The sequence below is a fragment of the Haliotis asinina genome, chromosome 1 (assembly GCF_037392515.1).
Source record: "Haliotis asinina isolate JCU_RB_2024 chromosome 1, JCU_Hal_asi_v2, whole genome shotgun sequence".
Taxonomy (NCBI): domain Eukaryota; kingdom Metazoa; phylum Mollusca; class Gastropoda; order Lepetellida; family Haliotidae; genus Haliotis; species Haliotis asinina.
In genome coordinates, this window is record NC_090280.1 from 1,750,066 (window position 1) to 1,774,898 (window position 24,833).

The window sequence follows — 24,833 nt, forward strand, 5'->3', positions numbered from 1 at the left end:
GAATCATTTAAAACCTTGGATAAACTATTGATTTTAATACTAAACAATGTGACCGACAAAATACTGCCTTGCGGAACACCCTGATCCTTATTATAATGGTCAGACAGGGTAGAACCCACTCGGACTTGAAATTGTCTGTCACTCAAAAAACGTGAAATAAAAAGAGCCAGACGACCCCTCAAACCAAAATCATGTAAATCCTTTAAAATACCATGCTTTCAGGTGGTATCGTATGCTTTCTCAAGATCAAAGAATATCGATACTGCATGTTGTTTATTAACTACTGCATTTTTAACGAAGGATTCTAGTCGTACCAAATGATCAATGGTACTACGGTTTTTCCTAAAACCACACTGAATATTTGTTATAAGTTTATTGGTTTCAAGATACCACGTTAACCTATTGTTTACCATTCGTTCCATGGTTTTACAAACACAACTCGTTAAAGAGATTGGTCTGTAATTAGACGGATCAGTATGGTCCCGGCCAGGCTTTGGAATAGGGACAACAATGGCATTACGCCACGAAGGTGGAAACTCTCCTGAAGTCCATATGTGATCAAATATTTCTAAAAGGATTTCTAAACATGAGTCGGGCAAATGCTTTAGAAGCTGGTAGTGAATATTATCAGCTCCTGTTGCAGTATTATGAGCTTGTTCAAGGGCAGTATGGAGCTCATGTAATGAAAATAATTCGTTATAATCTTCACCATTGTCTGAATTAAAATTGATTTTTTTCTTCTCCTGTTCTTTCTGATATTGTTGAAACTCAGGGACATAATTTGATGAAGATGAATTCTTGGCTAAGGTTGCACCAAGTTTATTTGCAATGTCAGTTTTGTTAGTTAATATAGTCTCATCGTCCTTCAGATGATGAATAGTAGATTTGGAGCCTTTGCCCTTTATTCTTTGGATCATGTTCCACACCTTTGACATTGGTGTACGTGAATTTTCTGGAAACATAATCTCGCCAAGACTGACGTTTGTTTTGTTTAAATGCACGTCTAGCCTTAGCGTTAGTAATTCTGACTTTGTCTAGATTATGGACAGTAGGATGTTTGCGAAAATATTTTTCAGCTTTCTTCCTACACTTTCTAGCCTGTTTACATTCATTAGTAAACCAAGGTTTACGAATGTGCGGAATTGGAGAGGACTGTGGAATTGTTTTGTCAGCAATGTCGTTTAGGATGCTCGAAAACGACTGTATATGATCTTCACTGTTCTTAAAAAGATCACGCTTTAAGTGTTCAACACACAGAGTCTGATATAAAGACCAATCAGCCCTGGCAAAGTTCCTTCTTAATACAGGTGGATCATCAGCAGGGTTTATGTTTTTGAGAATGGTGGGGAAGTGATCACTGCCACATAGGTCATCATGGACCATCCATTCAAATTCATTATATAAGGTGGAATCAGCTAGTGATAGATCCAGGGAAGAATATGTTCCCGTGGCCGGATGTAAATAAGTGACTGAGTCGTCATTTAAAATACATAACTTATTATCGGAAATGAATTCCTCTAAAATTTTACCTTTATTATTTGTATTTTCACTTCCCCAAAGCGGATTGTGTCCATTAAGGTCCCCCATAATAATGCATGGTTTTGGAAGCTGATCATATAGACTTTGAAGATCGGATTGGCGAACATCTGAAGATGGAGGAATATACAAACTGCATGTCAAAACAATGTGTAAAGTCAGGCGAACTGCAACTGTTTGAAGATTCGTATTTAGAGTAACAGGGCTATGTGCCACACTCTGGTGAACCAAAATAGAAGCACCTCCAGTTGCTCGATCTCCCGGAGGAGAAAAAGAATGATAATTGTTGAACTGTCGTAAAGTAAAGGTATCAGTAGTTTTTAAATACGTCTCTTGGAGACATAGCGCTGATGGCTGAAAGTCCTGTATCAGCAATTGCACTTCGCTGAAATTGTTTTTCAGTCCTCTACAATTCCACTGCAGTATATGTGACAACTGTGCCATGGTGCCTCAATGGGCGATCTTTCACGTGAATGTGAAGAAGAACTATTCCTCCGCTTGTCCTGTTGGGACAGAGTTACGTCCATGTCTAGAGGTCCAAATGAATTTTGGAGAGGAACCTCTGAAGGTGAAGAGTCAGTAAGTGAGAGATTTCTATTTAATTTTTTCCCTTTCTTTCGTTTTGATTGATCTGTGGCTGGTTGTGAACTGACACGTTGCAAGGTAGGCGTTTGTGATGACTCAGTCTGAACATCAGTCTGAGACCCAGACGTCGACAGGATAACTTGGGCAGTAGCTTGTTTGGGTGAAAGGACGGAATTTTCTGACTTGACCCATGTCAAGTCCGTCTGACACAATACAGTCGATGTTACCACAGATCGGGAGACTGCAGCGGAATAAGTTTTAGTCAATGGATGTGTTGTCTGAGTTTGAAACAGTTTCTTTGCCTCCAGGTAAGAAATATTATTTTGACACTTGAGTTTCATGATATGTGATTCTGTTTGCCACACTGGTGGTTGAGGACAGTGGGAGTTCGAACATTGTTCCCTTTGCTCAACACACCACTTTGGCCCCTACTTCACCTAGACGGGTGGTAGAACCGGCCCGGTTCTATCAGTCGGCTGGTCATGCCGAGCCCTGAGCACCTAATTGTTATTGCTCTGTGATTATTTGGCTTGGTTGTTTTAGCAATATTACTGACTTGTGTGTTTTTGTATACATTGTGTTACATGAATTTTAAATTTGAACACATTTGCCTTGATGCTGGTGCCAGAAGGCGATGGCTCATGGGCCAAACTGGTAGAACTTACTACTGGTGTATATCATCCTTATATCTCTGATATCTGTCTGTTGGACATCCACAGGCGTTAGATATCGCCCTTGTTGGCACTCGGTGGCGGGTGGGGAGTAAAGATGATGACACGTTATCCATATAAACATGACTTTTCAAACTCCCATTAAAAAATCCAAACGTACGCTTGAAAATGATTCTGAGACGTATGATGTTGATCTCATTTCAAAACCTGTTGAAAACTGGCCACGATTCTTGGTGATGGAAACACCTGACAAAACCCCAATTAAACTTAACCCTTTTGCTGTTGCAAAGGGCATTCATGGAATAGCGGGTGATATAAAAAATATCAAACGGTTGAGAAGTGGATCAACTCTCATTGAGTGTTGCAAACGACAAAAAACAACAAACTTGATGTCAACTGATGAACTTGTCGGAGTCCCAGTCAGTGTGTCTCCTCACAGATCTCTCAATACCAGCAGAGGCATTATTAGAGATCGTGATAGACTCTTCAGTGATATGACAGAATTGGATATTGCTTACGAAATGAGGGATCAAGGTGTTACATTTGTGAAAAGATTCACCAGGCGTGCTGAAACAATCAACACAAATACGTACCTGTTTAGCTTTTCATCTCCCACTGCACCAAAATCAGTCAGAGCAGCGGTGTTTTAAATGTCAGAAATTTGGGCATGGTGTCAATTTCTGTAGAAACAATAAAACCTGTGCACATTGCAGTGAAACTACCCATGTGACTGAAGACTGCATCAGTGAGGTAAAAAAATGTACGAACTGTTCTGGGTCTCATTCATCTTCCAGTAAATCTTGTCCAGTTTGGAAAAGAGAGATGGAAATCAGCAAAATAAAATCCACCAAAAACATCACGTATGCAGAGGCAAAGAAACTTGTACCAAATAATGAGCAGATTCATACGTATGCAAATGTGACCAAAGGACACGCAGTGTCGAAAATGACCATCAACTCAATGTCAGACAGATATAACGTGGGTGGATTCTGTCAACCGAAAGCCCATCGTAACATCTGGATCTACTACACAAACTGCTGATCAAGTTCCAGCCACAGAGGCCACTGACGTTTTACCTTCTATGACAATTACATCAAAATCACAGTCAGGTTTACACCATGAACTATCACAAAAGGCACATTTTGGAAAAGACCAAAACGTTAAAGCGTCACGTAAATCGGACAACACATCTTCTCGTACAAATCAAACTGGTAGACAGTCTAAAGGTTCAGACGATCCCATCAAACTGTACAATAAGTATGGATCATTAGAAGAGATGGATGTCTCAGAAACTATCCACCGTAGCACTGAAAGTTCTTCACCTAAAAGAAATGGGCGAGGTAGGTCCCCAATCAAACCGCCCAAGAGAAGAATCATTCCCAAATACTAATGCAGTGGAATTGTAGAGGACTTAGGACAAACTTAAATGAATTAGAGCTACTGAACCAGGAACTGAAACCTTCAGCTCTTTGCCTTCAAGAAACGTATTTGAAGGCGTCAGATACAATTGATATACGACACTTTAGCTCGTATCATTGTTTTTCTCCTCCTGGGGTACGAGCTGCTGGAGGCTCTATTTTAGTAAGGGAGGGAGTGATCCACAGCCCTGTCTTGCTGAATGTCAATCTTCAAGCTGTTGCTGTGCGAATTACACCGCACGTTGTGTTTACGTTGTGCTCTTTGTATATTCCACCTTCTTGTGTGCTTCAACAGTCTGATCTCCAGACATTGTATGATCAGTTACCTAAACCATGTATCATCATGGGTGACCTAAATGGCCACAACCCACTCTGGGGTGGTAATGTTACAAACACCAAAGGTAAATTACTGGAGGATTTCATTTCAAATAATGACTTGTGTATCTATAATAACGGTGCAAATACTCATTTACATCCTGGCACAGGAACATATTCAGCGCTTGATTTATCTATTATGGACTCCAACCTTTTGAGTGAATTTGAATGGTCAGTCCACGACGACCACGACGAAGTGACCATTTCCCAACCATACTAAACCCTGTGAATCCATCTGACGTTCCTCCATCATCAAGATGGAATTTTAAAAAAGCTAACTGGCCTTTATATGAAAGTCTCTGTGCTGACCAACTCAAAACTGCACTTTTTTAATGATATTCCTGATGCCATAAAATGTTTCTCAGATACACTAAATGAAATAGCCGACGAATGTATTCCAAAGTCCTCTACAGTTTCTTCACATACGAAAACCATGGTTTACAGATGAGTGCAAACAGGCTAGGAAGGCACGGAAGAAAGCTGAACAGTACTTCCGTCGCCATCCTGTGGTCCACAAATTAGATAAATTAAAACTCATTAATGCTAAAACACGGCGTACTTTCAAGCAAAGTAAACGCCAGTCTTGGCGCAACTATGTATCAAGAATCAATTCGCGCACGCCCTTATCAAAGGTGTGGAATATGATACGGAAGATCAAGGGTAAGGGATCAAAATCTAGCATCCACCATCTAAAAGATGGGAACAACTTATTGACTAATCAATCAGATATTGTAAACAAACTTGGTAGTACGTTGGCCAAACATTCTTCCTCATCTAATTATGTAGTGAGTGATTAATAAACAACATGCTGTGTCTATCTTTTTTTATCTAGAAAAAGCATATGACACAACCTGGAAATATGGTATTTTACGAGACTTACATGACTTTGGCTTGCGAGGTCGTTTGCCTCAATTTATAGCCAACTTTTTAAATGACAGACAGTTTCAAGTTCGAGTGGGTTCTACCCTGTCTGATCATTACAATCAGGATCAGGGTGTTCCACAAGGCAGTATTCTGTCTGTCACACTTTTTAGCATCAAGATAAATAGTTTATCAAAAGTGTTTAACGATTCAATTGATGGATCGTTATTTGTGGATGATTTTAATATTTCTTGTCGTGGTAAAAATATGCCTGCCATTGAACGGCAACTGCAGCTTTGTTTAAACAAAATAAGTAAATGGTGTCTTGAAAACGGCTTTAAATTTTCTAAATCCAAAACTAATTGTATACATTTTTGCAGAAAATATAAGCCACATAAGGACCCGAACTATCTCTAGATGGCACTCCCATCAAAGTTGTAAAGGAGGCCAAGTTCTTGGGCCTAATCTTTGACTCCCACTTAACATTTCTGCCACATATTAAATCTCTTAAAACTAAATGCCTGAAGGCTCTTGACTTGTTGAAAGTTGTTTCCAACTCAAAGTGGGGAGGGGATCAGGCTACCCTCTTACACCTATATCGATCACTGGTCCGTTCGAAACTCGATTATGGCTCCATCGTATATGGTGGAGCCTGCAAAAGCAACCTTAAACTTCTTGATTCTGTCCACCATCAAGGTCTAAGACTTTGTCTTGGGTCTTTCAGAACGTCACCTATTGATAGTCTTTACGTTGAGGCCGATGAACCATCTCTTACTCAACGTCGTATAAAATTGTCTTTACAATACATTACTAAATTATATTCTAACGAATCTAACCCTGCCTATAACTGTGTGTACAATCCGCTTTATGAGGATTTGTATAACAAAAAGTCGTCTCTTGTCCCTCCTCTTGGGCACAGAATTAAACCATTTATTTCTTCTGCTGGCATTGAGCTGGAAAGTATATCGCCTTCCCGTCTTCTTTCTTCTCCTCCTTGGCAATTGGTTAGGCCACAAGTTGACCTAACCTTAACATCATTACAAAAATCAGAAACAAATGACTTACAATATAAACAGGAATATCATCAATTAAAACATCAATATAGCAATTACAAACCCTTATTTACAGATGGATCCAAGGACGGTGGCGCAGTGGCTTGTGCCACTGTCATTGGATCCAGAACAATATCTTCTAGATTACCAGATAATAGTTCTATTTTTACCGCAGAAGCTAACGCCATATTAACAGCTCTTAAATATATTCAAAGACACCCGAAACGTAAACAGTATATAATCTATTCAGACTCTCTTTCTTGCCTTCAGGCTATTAAAAATCTTTCTTGTAAACATCCACTTTTAATAGAAATTATTGAACTGTATAATAATCTTGCTACTGGCCAATGCGACATCGTCTTCTGTTGGATACCCAGCCATGTAGGCATTTCTGGTAACGCAATGGCCGATCTTGCTGCGAAGGCAGCACTCAACAAATCTGTGACACCACTTCTTATTCCCTACACTGATTATAAAGCTACCATTAGATCTTATATCCGTGATCTGATGCAGAAGAAGTGGGACACCCAAGTTGGTATAAATAAATTACATGAGATAAAACCTTACATTGGTTATACCCACTTGGGTTGTCAGTCCAGATTTGAAGAGGTCATACTACGACGATGTCGTATTGGTCATACAAGGTATACCCATGCATACCTGTTAAAAGGTGAGGATCCTCCATTTTGTATCCCTTGTGATGAGAGAGTCACGGTCAAGCATATTCTGCTTGACTGTGTCGAATTCTCCATCACAAGGGATATGTATTTTACAGTTAAAACGATGAAGGATCTTTTTACCAGCGTTAGTTTTCAATTATTGTTTTTTTAAAATAAATTGATTTTTTGATTGAATTGTGAGCAATATGTTTCTGTAAAAAGATGTATTTTAATAATTGGTAGTTTGGATTTGTAACTTGAATTGTTGGTGGCTGTACCCTCAAAGGGGGTTGAAGTATTGTAAATTATTGTCCTCCTGAGAGGGTACGTAAGTCCAAAAACATTCATAGTAAATTTAAGTCTACCAGGCTTTTAATCGTAGTATTCCTGTTGTTTTAATTTGGGCTAGCATATTGTACACTCGCCAGCGGCTGAAGGGGTGGTGTAAATCTAACTAGGGTCCATGCAGGTAGCAAAGGTACTGTAAGTCCCCATGGTTCCTAGTATGGTGATCTACCTTCTGTTGCTGGCGATCTATAGCCTGTTTTTATATTGTATTGTCTGAATATTGATATTAGTTTTAACTTTCCAAGCTAGTTTTAATTCAAATTGTGATACTGTAGTTGTTTTACTGTCCTTTGTCGACAGGTTTTATAACACACATATAGTCCTTTTCAGTGGTTTGTTCCCGTCACGATATGGCTGAAATATTGCCGATGTGACGTTAAATATTAACTCACTCACTCACCCAAGTGATGTGTCTTTTAACAGTCTAATATACGAAAACGTGATTATCGTTCCAGGTTTTTCACTTTGCTGTATAGTCTCACTGGTCACCCAAGATAGCACACCTGGCAACTAATTGCATAATGTGCGTCATTCTTGTTAAAAAGTTATTTACTTAGCCAATAATGAACAATCAATCAATGTATTGGCGGTTAATCCTATGAAAAAAAGGGTGTTGTTTTACATAGAAATAGACACGATAGAGTGTATTCAGTATAAATTAGTAAATGTACATACATAAACATGACAAATCCCCCATTTAAATCCCCATAAAACTATGATTACACGATCCCTTAATTATATCTGTTATAAATTCATTATCTGAGGACAGTGATACTAAATGATAGTAGATTGTGAGAACATATAGCTTTCATTCTTCTCAACAGCTTTCGCGATTTCAGCTTTGTACAAACTTGTAAACGAAATAGTTTAACCCCTGAAATGTAGATGAATACTACACAGACCCTCATTTCTATGCCTACTATTAAGTTACGGAGATGCGCCGCTCTGATTGGTTTCGTTTGCGGCTGAGAATTGTGCACTGCTGTCAAAAAGGTCGATTCAAGGCAATTACAGATGGAAATGAGCAGTTTTAATGGCGGGACTTCATTTATAACGATGTCAGCAATTGATTTTGCATTTGTACCCTATTAGAGTATATATGACCTTTAAATAATTAATTACCCTACGATTTATTGAACAAGGAATATAAACACTTTTGTCGCCTTATTCCACCCGTGCTTGGACAACATGACCCATTATCTATTAACAAGTTCATGAATGCTAGCAAACAGAACCTCACGGGCATAAACTGACAGTTTAATGATACACGCGAATGCACAAATGTCAACGCAGAGGTATGCAAACATTGTTTGTTGCGCTGGTCAATCTCACATCATTTCTAGTTTTGTTATGTTGTGCACAGGGTAAAACATAACTATTCCCTAAATCGATTTCAACTGCCATTGTGCCAACAACTGAATATGTAAAAGATGACTAGAATGAAAATACTGGCATACATTGCTCATGCTATTGTGCCTTTCAGAAAAAGAAAAAAGATAACAACTACGGACCCCCAACACGATTTTAGTTAAAGCCTGTACAGAAGGAGACCAGTTCGGGGTTAAACTACTCTTATCAGGGGGCCTGGCCGACGTCAACACTAAAGATCTAAAAGGGAAGCCACCAGTGATGATTGCAGCAATGAATGGGTATGAAAATATATTCACCTTACGTGTAAAGGAAGGCGCCGATCTGACTCTAATCTGACTCTAAAGTGTTCAGTTTGCTTGTTTCCAACGAAGCCAATATTTCTCTGTTATGGCCCGAAACAGGTGACAATATCCTTCATGTGGCTTGTAAAGGAGGTAATATGACGATAGTACAGTATGTTCTCAAACAGAACATTCTGGATATCAATTGGAAGACAGCGGACGGATTCACTCCAGCAATGATAGCCGCAAGTGGGGAACACAACGATGTTTTTAACCTTCTGGTAGAGAAAGGAGCTGATCTGACACTGATGGAAAATGATGGCAACAACATTCTACACCTTGACTGTTTATGGGGTAACATAGAGGTTGTTAAGTATGTCCTCACAAAGGACATTGTGGACATCAACGGTAGGTCCGTGTATGGGACCACTCCTGTCATACAAGCTGCTAAAGAGGGGCACAAAGAGGTGCTATATATGCTAAGCATTAACGGAGCAGATATGACCACAACGGATGAAAGCGGATCCAACATTCTACATTTGGCTGTTTCTAATGATCGTACAGAGTGTGCAAGATACATCATCACACAGGACTTTGTGAACATCAACGCTTCAGATGATGAAGGCATGACGCCATTATTACTTGCTGCATTTGAGGGAAATGGAGATGTGTTTGCTTTACTAGTGAGAAAAGGAGCTGATCTGACAAGTGTAGATGCCGATGGGGATAACATTCTTCTGAATGCCTGTGTTGGAGGAAATGTGGACATAGTGAAGTATCTTCTAACATTGAAGGACATTGTCAACGACATTAACAAGAGGGGAAAAAATGGCTTGACACCAGCGATGGTTGTAGCACGACACTAACAACGACACTATCCTCCATTTGGCCTGTGATGGCAATGTCCAGACATTTGAACATCTCCTGTCCTATAACGCTGTGGATATCAACACAAGGGGGGCAAATGGCAGGACACCACTCCTGGCGGCGGCAGCCTGTGGGAATATACTTGTAGTTGATGAACTGTTGAAGAAAGGAGCTAACGCGTCCATGACAGATAATGAAGATAACAACATCCTTCATTTGGGAGCTGAATGGAGTGTGGATATGGGGAATCATATCCTTTCAAAATCGATTGTAAATGAGAGCGTTAAAAACAAACATGGATTAAGTGGGGCGCAAATTTTAGAGAGAAGCATACCTATCCAATTTGTAGGTTTAGAAGGAATATGAAAAGTCAGCGATAATCTGTTCTCTGATAGCTTTAGAAAATAGACTTTCAAAAATGAATGTGTTAATATACCTAGAAGCTCAGATATGAACAGATGGCACTTCCGTCAATTTCGTACTCAGCATTTATGAAATATGTATCTTTAATGCAAGGTGGAGCTGTTAGTATGGACCAGCTGGAGGTTGCAACCACACTCCTAGTTACAATGAAGTACAGCCGCCAGAATGGTCACTCAGCCTCGCCAGACTGTCCAGATCACGCCTATATTACACTACCTGCACTGGCATCACATATCACATGAGAAACCTTCAAGCCTTTCTCTTACGGCCTAAGGGACAAAAAACATTTCATATTTTCTATCATTCTGTCCAAAAGCACTTATATGTTTTCTCAGGAACATCCACCCATTTCATACCCAGCTTTCACAACTAATATTTTACTCAGCTTATGACAGTGTGGAACTTTTTTATTGACTTCTTAGTTGCAATAAACAGTTACAGAACGCAGCCGCCAATAACGCCAGAACGCGGCCGCCAGAATGGTGAGGTATTCTCGGAATACGGATCCAACCACAAACTCCATACATATAAAACAGTTGCAATAAAAAAGGTGACAATTAATAACGTCTGTTCTTCTTCATCTTACCAACTATTTGCCACCGTAAGTTTGAACGTCAAGAAACCACAGCATTCAAGTGGCAGACATGCAGGCTGAATGTTAGCGAAAAAGAAATGATAAATACTCAAGTCATAAGACACAGCGATAAATTACATGTGTGCTGGCAGCATAACATAAGGTACCGTGCATATTTAATTTGTATGGAGAATCTCAACCAAGTCTTTATTGATATCAGATAGATCACCACGAGTAACGACAAAGTAACAAAGACTTGACCAGAATATTTTGAGTCTTTGAAGGGCATTTAGAAGTGAGATGCATAAGAATGAAGATTTTATGGATATCAACTTCTTTATATGAGAACACAACGTTTCGGAGTTAATGCTTACTCCTTCATCAGGTGATTGAGAATGGGGTACAGAGCTATATTTATATGTGCAGGTAAAACAATTACAAAGTAACAAGTGGAATGAATTAACGAAAGCTGGAAGCCAGTATAAACAAGCGCTGATTGGAACCCGACAGTTATGATAACACAATGATAGAAGCCAATGGTAATACATTACAGATGATGGGATATGTTTACATAACACAGGTAGGGGGTAAGGACGATGTACATGATTGGGGATAAGGATGGAAGCCAATGGTGGATGATGTTTACATAACATATGATTGGGGATTAAGGATGATGTACATGTCTGCATGAGGGTTGATGGGCATGTTTACATGGGGGTTGATGATGTACAAACACAAGTAGATAAGGATGTACTCGGGTAGATTAGCTATACATGAATTACATAGATAGAATGTACACAGATAGATGAGATTAATTTATTAATAAGTCCCAGGCACTTGGTAGGTACACTCCTTGGTCACGGTTGATGGCTGGTTTCTGTCTCCGGATCTCGATGGCTTCTTGCAGTTTCCTTTGGCGCCAGTTGTTGTTGTTGGTAGATAGTATCCTAGTGTCCTCCCATCGGATTGAATGTCTAGGGTTCTTGAGAATGTGTTCAGAGATGGCCGATTTCTGGTCGAGTTTGCTGACAGAGGTCTGGTGTTCCTTCATTCTGGTGTTGATTGGTCTCAGCGTCTCTCCAATTGGCCACGATTTCTCGTTATGGAAACTCTTGACAAATCACCTATTAAATTAAATCCTTTTACAGTATCAAAAGGTATATATGGTATTGCGGGTGAGGTCAGAAATGTCAGGCAATTACGTTCAGGCCCTCTCCTTATAGAGTGTAATCGGAAACAACAATCCACCAACCTGATGTCTACCGTTGGAGTTCCGGTCTCAATTTCCCCTCACAGGACGCTGAATACGAGCAAAGGGATTGTCAGAGACAGAGATCGACTGTTTTCTGATATGTCAGAACTTGATATAGCGGCAGATATGAAAGAGCAAGGAGTGATTTTGATCAAAAGATTTACAACACGAATAAACTCTGAAACAAAACCTACTAATACTTATCTTTTCCATTTTTCGTCACCAACCATTCCAAAATCAGTTAGAGCAGGATATTGCAATCTCAGTGTTGATACCTATATTCCCAATCCACTGAGATGTTTCAAATGTCAAAAGTATGGACACGGTGTCACTACATGTACTAACTCGGTAACATGCGCTCATTGCAGTGAGAAAACTCATGTTACTGAGGATTACAATAACAACATTAAAAATGTGCAAACTGCTCTGGGACACATTCATCTTTCTCGAAACAATGTCCCATCTGGATTCAACAAATGGAAATAAACAAAATTAAGTTCACGCAAAATGTTAGTTTTGCTGATGCCAAGAAACTTGTTCTTTCCCCAACAGACCAGACCACTTCTTATGCCTCAGTTGCGAGAATACCCTCTGCCGCAAGTCACAAAGCAACTGTATCCACTTCGTCAATGGAGTGCCAAACTGATCTGACAGTGGTGGATACAGAGAAACCTGAAATATACACACCAAACCAGTCGACCCAGACCGCTAAATCACTTCCAAAAACACTTGCTCCATTTCAATCACGGTCATCGTCTCAAGAACAATCCTCCTCATCATCACTGCCTATGCCTAAGCCTCAATCACAAAATAATGGGAAAGATATTACCAACAATAAAATCAAAACCAAAAATGACATACAAAAATGTCAAAGTAGCAGAACCTCCAAAGGTTCAAATGACACCATCAAACTTTTTAATAAGTTTGGATCCTTAGAAGACATGGATGTGTCCGAAAACGTCCAAAGCAGGGCGCATAGATTGTCGCCCTCTAGGAAATCAAGGGGTAGATCCCAATAAATCCCCCAAAGAAATAGTTTCTTCATATATTATTCAGTGGAATTGCAGGGGCCTAACGACTAATCTTAATGAGCTTCACCTATTAGTCCAAGACTTTACACCATCAGCATTCTGCTTGCAAGAAACGTATCTAAAGCAGACAAATACTTTTAACTTGCGTCAATATAATGCATATCATCACTTTTCCCCACCTGGTGATAGAGCCACTGGAGGATCTTCAATCCTTGTAAGACATGATGTTATTCACAGTCCTGTAAAACTCAAAACTAATCTTCAAGCCGTTGCAGTGCGAATGACTTTGAACATTACGCTTACGCTATGTTCATTGTACATTCCGCCTTCATCAACTCTTATGCAGGCTGATCTACAAACTCTCTACGATCAATTACCCAAACCATGTATACTCATGGGTAATTTAAATGGGCAAAACCCACTTTGGGGTGGTGTAATCACGACCACTGAAGGTCAGCTTCTGGAGGATTTCATTTCAAATAATAATTTATGTATATATAATGATGGTACCAATACATATTTACATCCTGGCACAGGGATATATACAGGTCTTTATTTGTCATTAACTGACCCCAACTTACTAAATGATTTCGAATGGTCAGTCCACAATGACCTCTGTGGAAGTGACCATTTTCCTACTATACTGAAATCTGAAACACCATCTGATGTTCCTCCATCATCAAGATGGAATTTTAAAAAGGCTGACTGGCCTTTTTATGAAACGTTGTGTGCTGCCAGGCTTCAACCTGAATATTTTATTGATGTTCCTGACGCTAACAAAAGGTTTTCTGATGAACTAAAATCTATAGCTGATGAATGTATACCAAAGTCCTATGCAGTTCCACACATAAGAAAACCATGCAACATATGTCATATTTGGGATTTCACTTTCTTAGTAAAGTACAAATTCTAGTACTTTTTTCGGTTGAGTCCCATCCGGGATTCCAACCCGCACCTTCAGAGTCAGGTACCTAATCGACAGCACAGAAAGTCAGCCGCCTAGCCCGCTCAGCCACCGCGACTTCCACAAAAATGAAAGTCGGACAACTGGTAGTTTAGACTGCGTACTTTGTGTACCCATCTGATGAGTGTAAATTGGCACGGCTCCCACGGTCGAAAGCTATGATTACACGATGCCATTTAGAAAGTGGTCAAATGCAACATATGTCATATTTGGGATTTCACTTTCTTAGTAAAGTACAAATTCTAGTACTTTTTTCGGTTGGCACCCGTGGCGAGCCACCTCCTCGTGGTGGGTGCTGGGTAACGCGAAGAGCTCGCCGACACCCCCGTAGTGGACCCGGGGGGATATTTGGTCCACCAACCCGTTTGCCGTGGGTTGCCGCCCTGTGTCGGTGGAGGACGGGATCCTGGTGGTTGAGAGCATGGGAGCAGGACTATTGCTCCTATTGCTCAACACACCACTTTGGCCCTGACTTCACCTAGACGGGTGGTTGAATGGGCCCGGTTCAACCAATCGGCTGGTCATGCTAAGCCCTGTACATGTAAATGTTGTTCACAAATTTGAGAAAATATTTAATTTTTTGTCTTGGCTTCATGATGATTCATTTGTATTTCGATTGTACAATTCAAATTTCGTAACTTGTCCTATGTCCAGAAGGCAGTGGCTCATGGGCCAATCAAGTGGAATAAATACTTTTGTGTTATTCTGCTTGAGTATATCATCCGGGTATCCTTGGTGCTGCAGGCAGGAAACCCGCCTGCTTTTGGATGATGAAACAATATAAACTTACAATGGCTTACGAAACTCCCCTCAAAAAAACAAAACGTCCTCTTGATACTACTGATCCTGATGTTGAAGACCAAGGACTGTCCACATCCATTGACTACTGGCCACGGTTTATTGTAATTGAGACCACTGACAACACTCCATTAAAGCTGAACCCTTTTGCGGTATCAAAAGGCATACAGGGCATTGCAGGTGATGTTAGAAACGTTAGACATTTACGAACAGGTTCTTTGCTTGTTGAGAGTAATAGGAGGGAACAGGCAACCAATCTCCTTTCAACAAAATCATTTGTAGGCATTCCAGTGTCAGTCTCTCCTCACCGTACTCTTAACACTAGTAAGGGTATTGTGAGAGACCGTGATAGACTATTTGCTGATATGCTGGAAACTGACATTGCTGCAGAGATGAGGGACCAAGGTGTGTTATTTGTCAAACGTTTCACAACCCGAAGAAACAACCAGATCCAACAAACCAACACCTATTTATTTTCATTTTCCACTCCAACGGCTCCAACGGCTCTCAATAAACGCCGGCTACTGTCAGATCAAAGTGGAAACGTTTATTCCTAATCCACTCAGATGTTTCAAGTGTCAAAAGTATGGTCACGGTGTAAATTCCTGCACATTGTCTGTTGTGTGTGCTCACTGCGGTGAGAAGACCCACACAATAGAAGATTGTGACAGTAATTACAAGAAATGCACCAATTGTTCAGGAGACCATTCGTCTTTTTCAAAAGAGTGTCCGATTTTGAAGTGCCAGATGGAAATAAACAAACTAAAATTTACTCAAAATATCAGCTTTGCCGAGCGAAACAACTTGTTTGCCGTGGGTTGCCGCCCTGTGTCGGTGGAGGACGGGATCCTGGTGGTTGAGAGCATGGGAGCAGGACTATTGCTCCTATTGCTCAACACACCACTTTGGCCCTGACTTCACCTAGACGGGTGGTTGAATGGGCCCGGTTCAACCAATCGGCTGGTCATGCTAAGCCCTGTACATGTAAATGTTGTTCACAAATTTGAGAAAATATTTAATTTTTTGTCTTGGCTTCATGATGATTCATTTGTATTTCGATTGTACAATTCAAATTTCGTAACTTGTCCTATGTCCAGAAGGCAGTGGCTCATGGGCCAATCAAGTGGAATAAATACTTTTGTGTTATTCTGCTTGAGTATATCATCCGGGTATCCTTGGTGCTGCAGGCAGGAAACCCGCCTGCTTTTGGATGATGAAACAATATAAACTTACAATGGCTTACGAAACTCCCCTCAAAAAAACAAAACGTCCTCTTGATACTACTGATCCTGATGTTGAAGACCAAGGACTGTCCACATCCATTGACTACTGGCCACGGTTTATTGTAATTGAGACCACTGACAACACTCCATTAAAACTGAACCCTTTTGCGGTATCAAAAGGCATACAGGGCATTGCAGGTGATGTTAGAAACGTTAGACATTTACGAACAGGTTCTTTGCTTGTTGAGAGTAATAGGAGGGAACAGGCAACCAATCTCCTTTCAACAAAATCATTTGTAGGCATTCCAGTGTCAGTCTCTCCTCACCGTACTCTTAACACTAGTAAGGGTATTGTGAGAGACCGTGATAGACTATTTGCTGATATGCTGGAAACTGACATTGCTGCAGAGATGAGGGACCAAGGTGTGTTATTTGTCAAACGTTTCACAACCCGAAGAAACAACCAGATCCAACAAACCAACACCTATTTATTTTCATTTTCCACTCCAACGGCTCCAACGGCTCTCAATAAACGCCGGCTACTGTCAGATCAAAGTGGAAACGTTTATTCCTAATCCACTCAGATGTTTCAAGTGTCAAAAGTATGGTCACGGTGTAAATTCCTGCACATTGTCTGTTGTGTGTGCTCACTGCGGTGAGAAGACCCACACAATAGAAGATTGTGACAGTAATTACAAGAAATGCACCAATTGTTCAGGAGACCATTCGTCTTTTTCAAAAGAGTGTCCGATTTGGAAGTGCCAGATGGAAATAAACAAACTAAAATTTACTCAAAATATCAGCTTTGCCGAGCGAAACAACTTGTTCAAAGACGCGATCCACACGAAACATATGCTTCTAAAGCAAAACAATCATCTGAACCATCCTCTAAGGCTTCTAAGTCTTCTTCAGCTGCTCAAACAAACTTGACTTGGGTGCACACTGATTCCCCAGAGGTTTTTTCACCCGCTATTTCCACTCAGACCGCTGAGCTACTTCCTCGCATGTCGCAAAGTCAATCAGGGCCAGCTTCGGATTCATCATCACAGCCACCTGCAAGGTCTCAATCTTTGTCAAATGTCCAACACATTCCTAAAGGAAAAACTAAACCTATGCCTGATTCTTCAAAAAAGCAAAGTGGCAGAGCCCCAAAAGGGTCTGAAAACAGAATTAAGCTTTATAATAAATACGGATCACTTGAGGACATGGACGTGTCCGAAAACGTCCAATCAAGGGCACACAGCTTGTCGCCCTCAAAAAAGTACAGGGTAGATCCCCAATCAACCCGCCCAAACGATAATCCATAGCAAAAATATTGTACAGTGGAACTGTAGAGGCCTAAGGACCAATTTCAACGAGTTACAGCTACTTGTCCAGGATTTTGCACCATTCGCTTTCTGTCTCCAGGAAACCTATCTGAAGGAGACAGACGCTTTTGATCTACGTCAGTTCACTTTATATAATTGTTTTTCACCTCCAGGTGATAGGGCCACTGGAGGGTCTTCAATTCTTGTAAAACAGGATGTTATCCATAGTCCTGTAACACTCACAACTAGTCTCCAAGCTGTTGCAGTGAGACTAACTCTTCACGTTACCTTTACACTATGCTCTTTATATATTTCACCTTCTTCAGCACTCGAGCAGTCTGATCTTCAAGCTCTCTATGACCAACTTCCTAAACCTTGTATCTTTATGGGTGATCTCAATGGACATAACCCGATTTGGGGTGGTACAAACACAAACTCTAAAGGTAAAATACTGGAAGATTTTATAGCCAATAATGACTTGTGTATATACAATGATGATTCAAGCACTTATCTGCACCCTGCAACTGGCACCTACTCTTCTCTGGATCTGTCTCTTGCAGACCCTTCTCTACTAAATGAATTTGAGTGGTCAGTCCACAATGACCTCTGTGGAAGTGACCACTTTCCAACTATCTTAACAGCAACTAATCCATCTGATTCTCCATCTTATACACGATGGATTTTTTCCAAGGCAGACTGGTCGTTATTTAAAACGTTATGCACATCTAAACTACGGCCGCAGTGTTTCAGTGAAGTAACTGATCCTATTCGGCTTTTTTCTGACACTTTAAATGAAATAGCTGATGAGTGTATACCAAGGTCTTCTACTGGTCCACATGTACGGAAACCATGGTTCAATTCCGATTGTAAGCAAACCAGAAAAGCGAGGAAAAAGGCGGAAAATTATTTCCGCTATGATCCAACTGTCCACAACTTGAATAAGTTTAAAATCCTCAATGCGAAAGCCCGTCGTACCTTCAAACAAAACAAACGGCAATCTTGGAGGAACTACGTTTCCAGGATTAATTCGCGCACGCCAATGTCCAAGGTATGGAACATGGTTCAAAGAATTAAAGGTAAAGGTTCTAAATCTTCAGTTCACCATCTCAAAGATGATGATAATTTAATTACTGACAAGTCTCATATTGCAAATAAAATTGGCGAAACACTTGCCAAAAATTCTTCATCGGTAAATTATGTCCCTGAGTTTCAGAGATATCAGAAACAACAGGAAAAGAAAAAACTTAATTTCGAATCAAATAATGGTGAAGATTATAATGAAGTTTTCTCATTACATGAGTTATATACAGCTCTTGACCAAGCTCATGACACTGCAGCAGGTGATGACAATATTCATTATCAGCTACTGAAACATTTGCCTGAACCATGTCTGGTCACACTTTTAGATATATTTGACAAAATATGGACGTCTGGAGCATTTCCTCCTTCGTGGCGTAATGCCATTGTAGTCCCAATACCAAAACCTGGCAGGGATCATACTGATCCGTCGAATTACAGACCGATATCTCTCACTAGCTGTGTCTGTAAAACCATGGAACGTATGGTGAATAATAGATTAGTTTGGTATCTTGAAACCAATAATCTCATTACAAATATTCAGTGTGGTTTCAGGAAAAATCGCAGTACCATTGATCATTTGGTACGCTTAGAATCCTTCGTGAAAAATGCAATCGTAAATAAACAACATGCTGTATCAATTTTCTTTGATCTTGAGAAAGCTTATGAAACGACCTGGAAGCATGGTATTTTGAGGGATTTACATGAATTTGGATTGAGAGGTCGTTTGCCTCTTTTTATATCAGAGTTTTTAAAAGACAGGCAATTTCAAGTCCGAGTAGGTTCTACCCTGTCTGATCATTACAATCAGGATCAGGGTGTCCCTCAAGGTAGTATTTTGTCTGTCACTTTGTTTAGTATTAAGATCAACAGTTTATCCAAGGTTTTAAATGATTCAATTGATGGATCATTATTTGTGGATGATTTTAACATTTCTTGTCGTGGTAAAAATATGCACACTATTGAAAGACAACTGCAGTTATGTTTGAACAAAATAAATAAATGGTGTCTTGAAAATGGCTTCACAAATTTTCTAAATCCAAAACTAATTGCATACATTTTTGTAGAAAATATAAGCCGCATAAGGACCCTGAACTATCTTTAAATGGCACTCCCATCAAGGTTGTAAAGGAGGCCAAGTTCCTGGGTTTAATTTTCGATTCTCATTTAACCTTCTTGCCACACATTAAATCCCTTAAAGCTAAATGTCTGAAGGCACTAGATTTGTTAAAGGTTGTTTCAAATTCAAAGTGGGGAGGGGATCAAGTTACCCTCCTTCACTTATACAGATCATTGGTGCGATCTAAACTTGACTATGGCTCCATTGTGTATGGTGGAGCCTGTAAAAGCAACCTCAAACTATTAGATTCTATTCATCACCAAGGTCTAAGACATTGTCTTGGATCTTTTAGAACCTCACCTGTTGCCAGTCTCTATGTTGAGGTCGATGAATCATCTCTTTCACAACGTCGTATAAACTGTCTTTACAATACATTACTAAACTATATTCTAATAAATCTAACCCAGCCTATAACTGTGTGTTCAATCCGCTTTATGAAAATTTGTATGACAAGAGGTCTTCTCTTGTTCCACCTCTAGGACACAGAATTAAACCCTTTCTTTCTTCGGCCAGAATTGAGCTGGAAAACATAGCTCCCTTCCGTCTCCTTTCTTCTCCTCCTTGGCAGTTGGTTAGGCCACAAGCTGACCTAACATTAACTTCATTTAAAAAATCAGAAACTAATGAAGTACAATATAAACAAGAATATAATCAATTAAAACATAAATATAGCAATTACAAACCCTTATTTACAGATGGATCCAAGGCGATGGTGCAGTAGCTTGTGCCACTGTCAATGGATCGAGAACAATATCTTCTAGACTTCCCGATAACAGCTCTATTCTTACTGCAGAAGGAAACGCCATATTAACTGCTCTTCAATATATTCAAAGACACCCTAAACATAAACAGTATATAATCTGTTCAAACTCTCTCTCTCTCTTGCCTTCAGGCTATTGAACATATTTCTTTTAAACATCCACTTTTAACAGAAATTATTGAATTGTACAATAATCTTGCTACTGGCCAGTGCGACATTGTTCTTTGTTGGTTACCTAGTCACGTTGGCATTTCTGGTAACACAATGGCCGATCTTGCTGCTAAAGCAGCACTCAGCAAATCTGTGACACCACTTCTTATTCCATACTCAGATTATAAAGCTGCAATAAGATCTTATATCCGTGATCTGATGCAGAAGAAGTGGGACACCCAAGTGGGTATAAATAAATTACATGAAATAAAACCTTATATCGGTAATACTTACTTGGGTTGTCAGTCCAGATTTGAGGAGGTCATACTACGACGATGTCGTATTGGCAACACTACATATACTCATGCATACCTGTTGAAAGGTGAGGATCCTGGATTTTGCATCCCTTGTGATGAGAGAGTCACGGTCAAGCATATTCTGCTTGACTATGTTGAATTCTCCATCACAAGGGATAGATATTTTACAGTTAAAACAATACGAGGTATACTCACGAGTATTTATTAAAAGATGAAGATCCTCCGTTTTGTATCCCTTGTGATGAAAGAATCACAGTCAAGCATGTCGTGCTTGACTGTGTTGAATACTCCATCACAAGGGATAAATATTTTAATTCACGAACTTTGAAGGATCTTTTTAATTCTGTTAGCTCTCATTTAATTATTGCATTTTAAAAAGAATTAGATTTGCTAAATGAATTGTAAATATTTTATGCTTGGAAGTTTGAATTAGTAACTTAGAGTGTTAGTGGCTGTATCCTCGAGGGGGGTTAAAGCACTGTGAAATTATTGTCCTCCTGAGAGGGTACGTAAATCCCAAAACATATGAAGTCAAATTTGATCTTCCATTTTGTCTTAGCCGTAGAATATGTGTCATTTTAATTTGTGGCTAATCTTGTTTACAATCACCATCAACTGAGGGGATGATGTAAATCCAGCTAGGGACCATGCAGGTAGCAGAAGTACTGTAAGTCCCCATGGCCCCTAGTATGGTGATCTACCTTCAGTTGTTGGTGATCTATATAGCCTGTTTTTATATTGTATTGTCTGAATAGGAATATTAGTTTTAACTTTTCACACTAGTTTTATTTCTTATTGTGATATTCTAGTTGTTTTACTGTCCGTCGTCGACAGGTTTTTATCAAAAACATAGATTCCTTTTTAAAGAATGCTCTCGTCACGATATGGCTGCAATACTGCCGATGTGACGTTAAATGTTAACTCACTCACTCACTCACTCACCTGTTGACAGCCTGTATGTCAAGGCCGATGAACCATCTCTTGAGCAGCGACGTATAAAATTAGCTTTACAGTATGTAACAAAACTATATTCAAATGAGTCAAACCCGGCATATAACTGTGTTTTCAATCCTCTGTATGAGGATTTATACAATAAAAAATCTTCTCTTGTTCCGCCTCTTGGATTAAGAATAAAACCACTTATTTCTGCTGTCAGCATTGAGCTGGAAAAAATAGCTCCTTCCCGTCTTCTTTCTTCTCCTCCTACAACTACAGTTGTGTTTAAACAAGATTAATAAAACGGCTTTAGATTTTCTAAATCGAAAACTAACTGCATACATTTTTGTCGTAAATATAAACCCCATAAAGACCCTGAACTGTCTCTAGATGGGACGCCCATTAAAGTTGTGAAGGAAGCCAAGTTCTTGGGTCTAATCTTTGATTCACATTTAACTTTTTTACCACATATTAAATCACTCAAAACTAAATGCCTGAAAGCACTTGATTTGTTGAAAGTTGTTTCAAATTCAAAATGGGGAGGGGATCAAGCTACCTTCTCCGTCTCTATCGATCACTAGTTCGTTCTAAATTTGATTATGGCTAAATCGTTTACGGTGGAGCCTGCAAAAGCAATCTTAAACTTCTTGACCCTGTCCATCATCAAGGTCTGAGACTTTGTCTTGGATCTTTTAGAACTTCACCTATTGACAGTCTCTATGTTGAGGCTGATGGACCTTCTCTTGAGCAGAACCGTATAAAGTTAGCTTTACAATACTTTACTAAATTATACTCTAATCATTCGAACCGTGCATATAACTGTGTTTTCAATCCCTTTTATGAGGATTTATACAACAAAAAGTCTTCTCTTGTCCCGCCTCTGGGACATAGAATTAAACCCTTTCTTTCGGCTGCTGGGATTCAGCTGGAAAACATAGCTCCCTCCCGTCTTCTTTCTTCTCCTCCCTGGCAGTTGGTCAGGCCTCAAGTAGACCTAACATTGACCACATTTAAAAAATCAGAGACTAATGAATTACAATATAAGCAAGAATATAATCAATTAAAACATAAATATAGCAATTACAAACCCTTATTTACAGATGGATCCAAGGCGATGGTGCAGTAGCTTGTGCCACTGTCAATGGATCGAGAACAATATCTTCTAGACTTCCCGATAACAGCTCTATTCTTACTGCAGAAGGAAACGCCATATTAACTGCTCTTCAATATATTCAAAGACACCCTAAACATAAACAGTATATAATCTGTTCAAACTCTCTCTCTCTCTTGCCTTCAGGCTATTGAACATATTTCTTTTAAACATCCACTTTTAACAGAAATTATTGAATTGTACAATAATCTTGCTACTGGCCAGTGCGACATTGTTCTTTGTTGGTTACCTAGTCACGTTGGCATTTCTGGTAACACAATGGCCGATCTTGCTGCTAAAGCAGCACTCAGCAAATCTGTGACACCACTTCTTATTCCATACTCAGATTATAAAGCTGCAATAAGATCTTATATCCGTGATCTGATGCAGAAGAAGTGGGACACCCAAGTGGGTATAAATAAATTACATGAAATAAAACCTTATATCGGTAATACTTACTTGGGTTGTCAGTCCAGATTTGAGGAGGTCATACTACGACGATGTCGTATTGGCAACACTACATATACTCATGCATACCTGTTGAAAGGTGAGGATCCTGGATTTTGCATCCCTTGTGATGAGAGAGTCACGGTCAAGCATATTCTGCTTGACTATGTTGAATTCTCCATCACAAGGGATAGATATTTTACAGTTAAAACAATACGAGGTATACTCACGAGTATTTATTAAAAGATGAAGATCCTCCGTTTTGTATCCCTTGTGATGAAAGAATCACAGTCAAGCATGTCGTGCTTGACTGTGTTGAATACTCCATCACAAGGGATAAATATTTTAATTCACGAACTTTGAAGGATCTTTTTAATTCTGTTAGCTCTCATTTAATTATTGCATTTTAAAAAGAATTAGATTTGCTAAATGAATTGTAAATATTTTATGCTTGGAAGTTTGAATTAGTAACTTAGAGTGTTAGTGGCTGTATCCTCGAGGGGGGTTAAAGCACTGTGAAATTATTGTCCTCCTGAGAGGGTACGTAAATCCCAAAACATATGAAGTCAAATTTGATCTTCCATTTTGTCTTAGCCGTAGAATATGTGTCATTTTAATTTGTGGCTAATCTTGTTTACAATCACCATCAACTGAGGGGATGATGTAAATCCAGCTAGGGACCATGCAGGTAGCAGAAGTACTGTAAGTCCCCATGGCCCCTAGTATGGTGATCTACCTTCAGTTGTTGGTGATCTATATAGCCTGTTTTTATATTGTATTGTCTGAATAGGAATATTAGTTTTAACTTTTCACACTAGTTTTATTTCTTATTGTGATATTCTAGTTGTTTTACTGTCCGTCGTCGACAGGTTTTTATCAAAAACATAGATTCCTTTTTAAAGAATGCTCTCGTCACGATATGGCTGCAATACTGCCGATGTGACGTTAAATGTTAACTCACTCACTCACTCACTCACCTGTTGACAGCCTGTATGTCAAGGCCGATGAACCATCTCTTGAGCAGCGACGTATAAAATTAGCTTTACAGTATGTAACAAAACTATATTCAAATGAGTCAAACCCGGCATATAACTGTGTTTTCAATCCTCTGTATGAGGATTTATACAATAAAAAATCTTCTCTTGTTCCGCCTCTTGGATTAAGAATAAAACCACTTATTTCTGCTGTCAGCATTGAGCTGGAAAAAATAGCTCCTTCCCGTCTTCTTTCTTCTCCTCCTACAACTACAGTTGTGTTTAAACAAGATTAATAAAACGGCT

At 39.5% G+C, this 24,833-nt stretch overlaps 2 protein-coding genes across 2 annotated transcripts in view; both read left to right on the plus strand.

Annotated features, from left to right (window-relative positions):
- LOC137273062 (putative ankyrin repeat protein RF_0381) overlaps nucleotides 1-9,033 on the plus strand; it is a 95,928-nt gene extending 86,895 nt beyond the window's left edge. Inside the window, exon 3 of the mRNA XM_067805917.1 lies at nucleotides 8,989-9,033. Coding sequence (XP_067662018.1) covers nucleotides 8,989-9,033 — 45 coding nt within the window. The remainder of the gene's footprint in view (nucleotides 1-8,988) is intronic.
- Nucleotides 9,034-9,315: 282 nt separating this feature from the next.
- On the plus strand, nucleotides 9,316-10,023 carry LOC137273849 (putative ankyrin repeat protein RF_0381). Its single transcript, XM_067807115.1, has one exon. The coding sequence runs from the start codon at nucleotides 9,316-9,318 to the stop codon at nucleotides 10,021-10,023; it is 708 nt and encodes a 235-aa protein (XP_067663216.1).
- The last annotated feature ends 14,810 nt before the right edge of the window (nucleotides 10,024-24,833 follow it).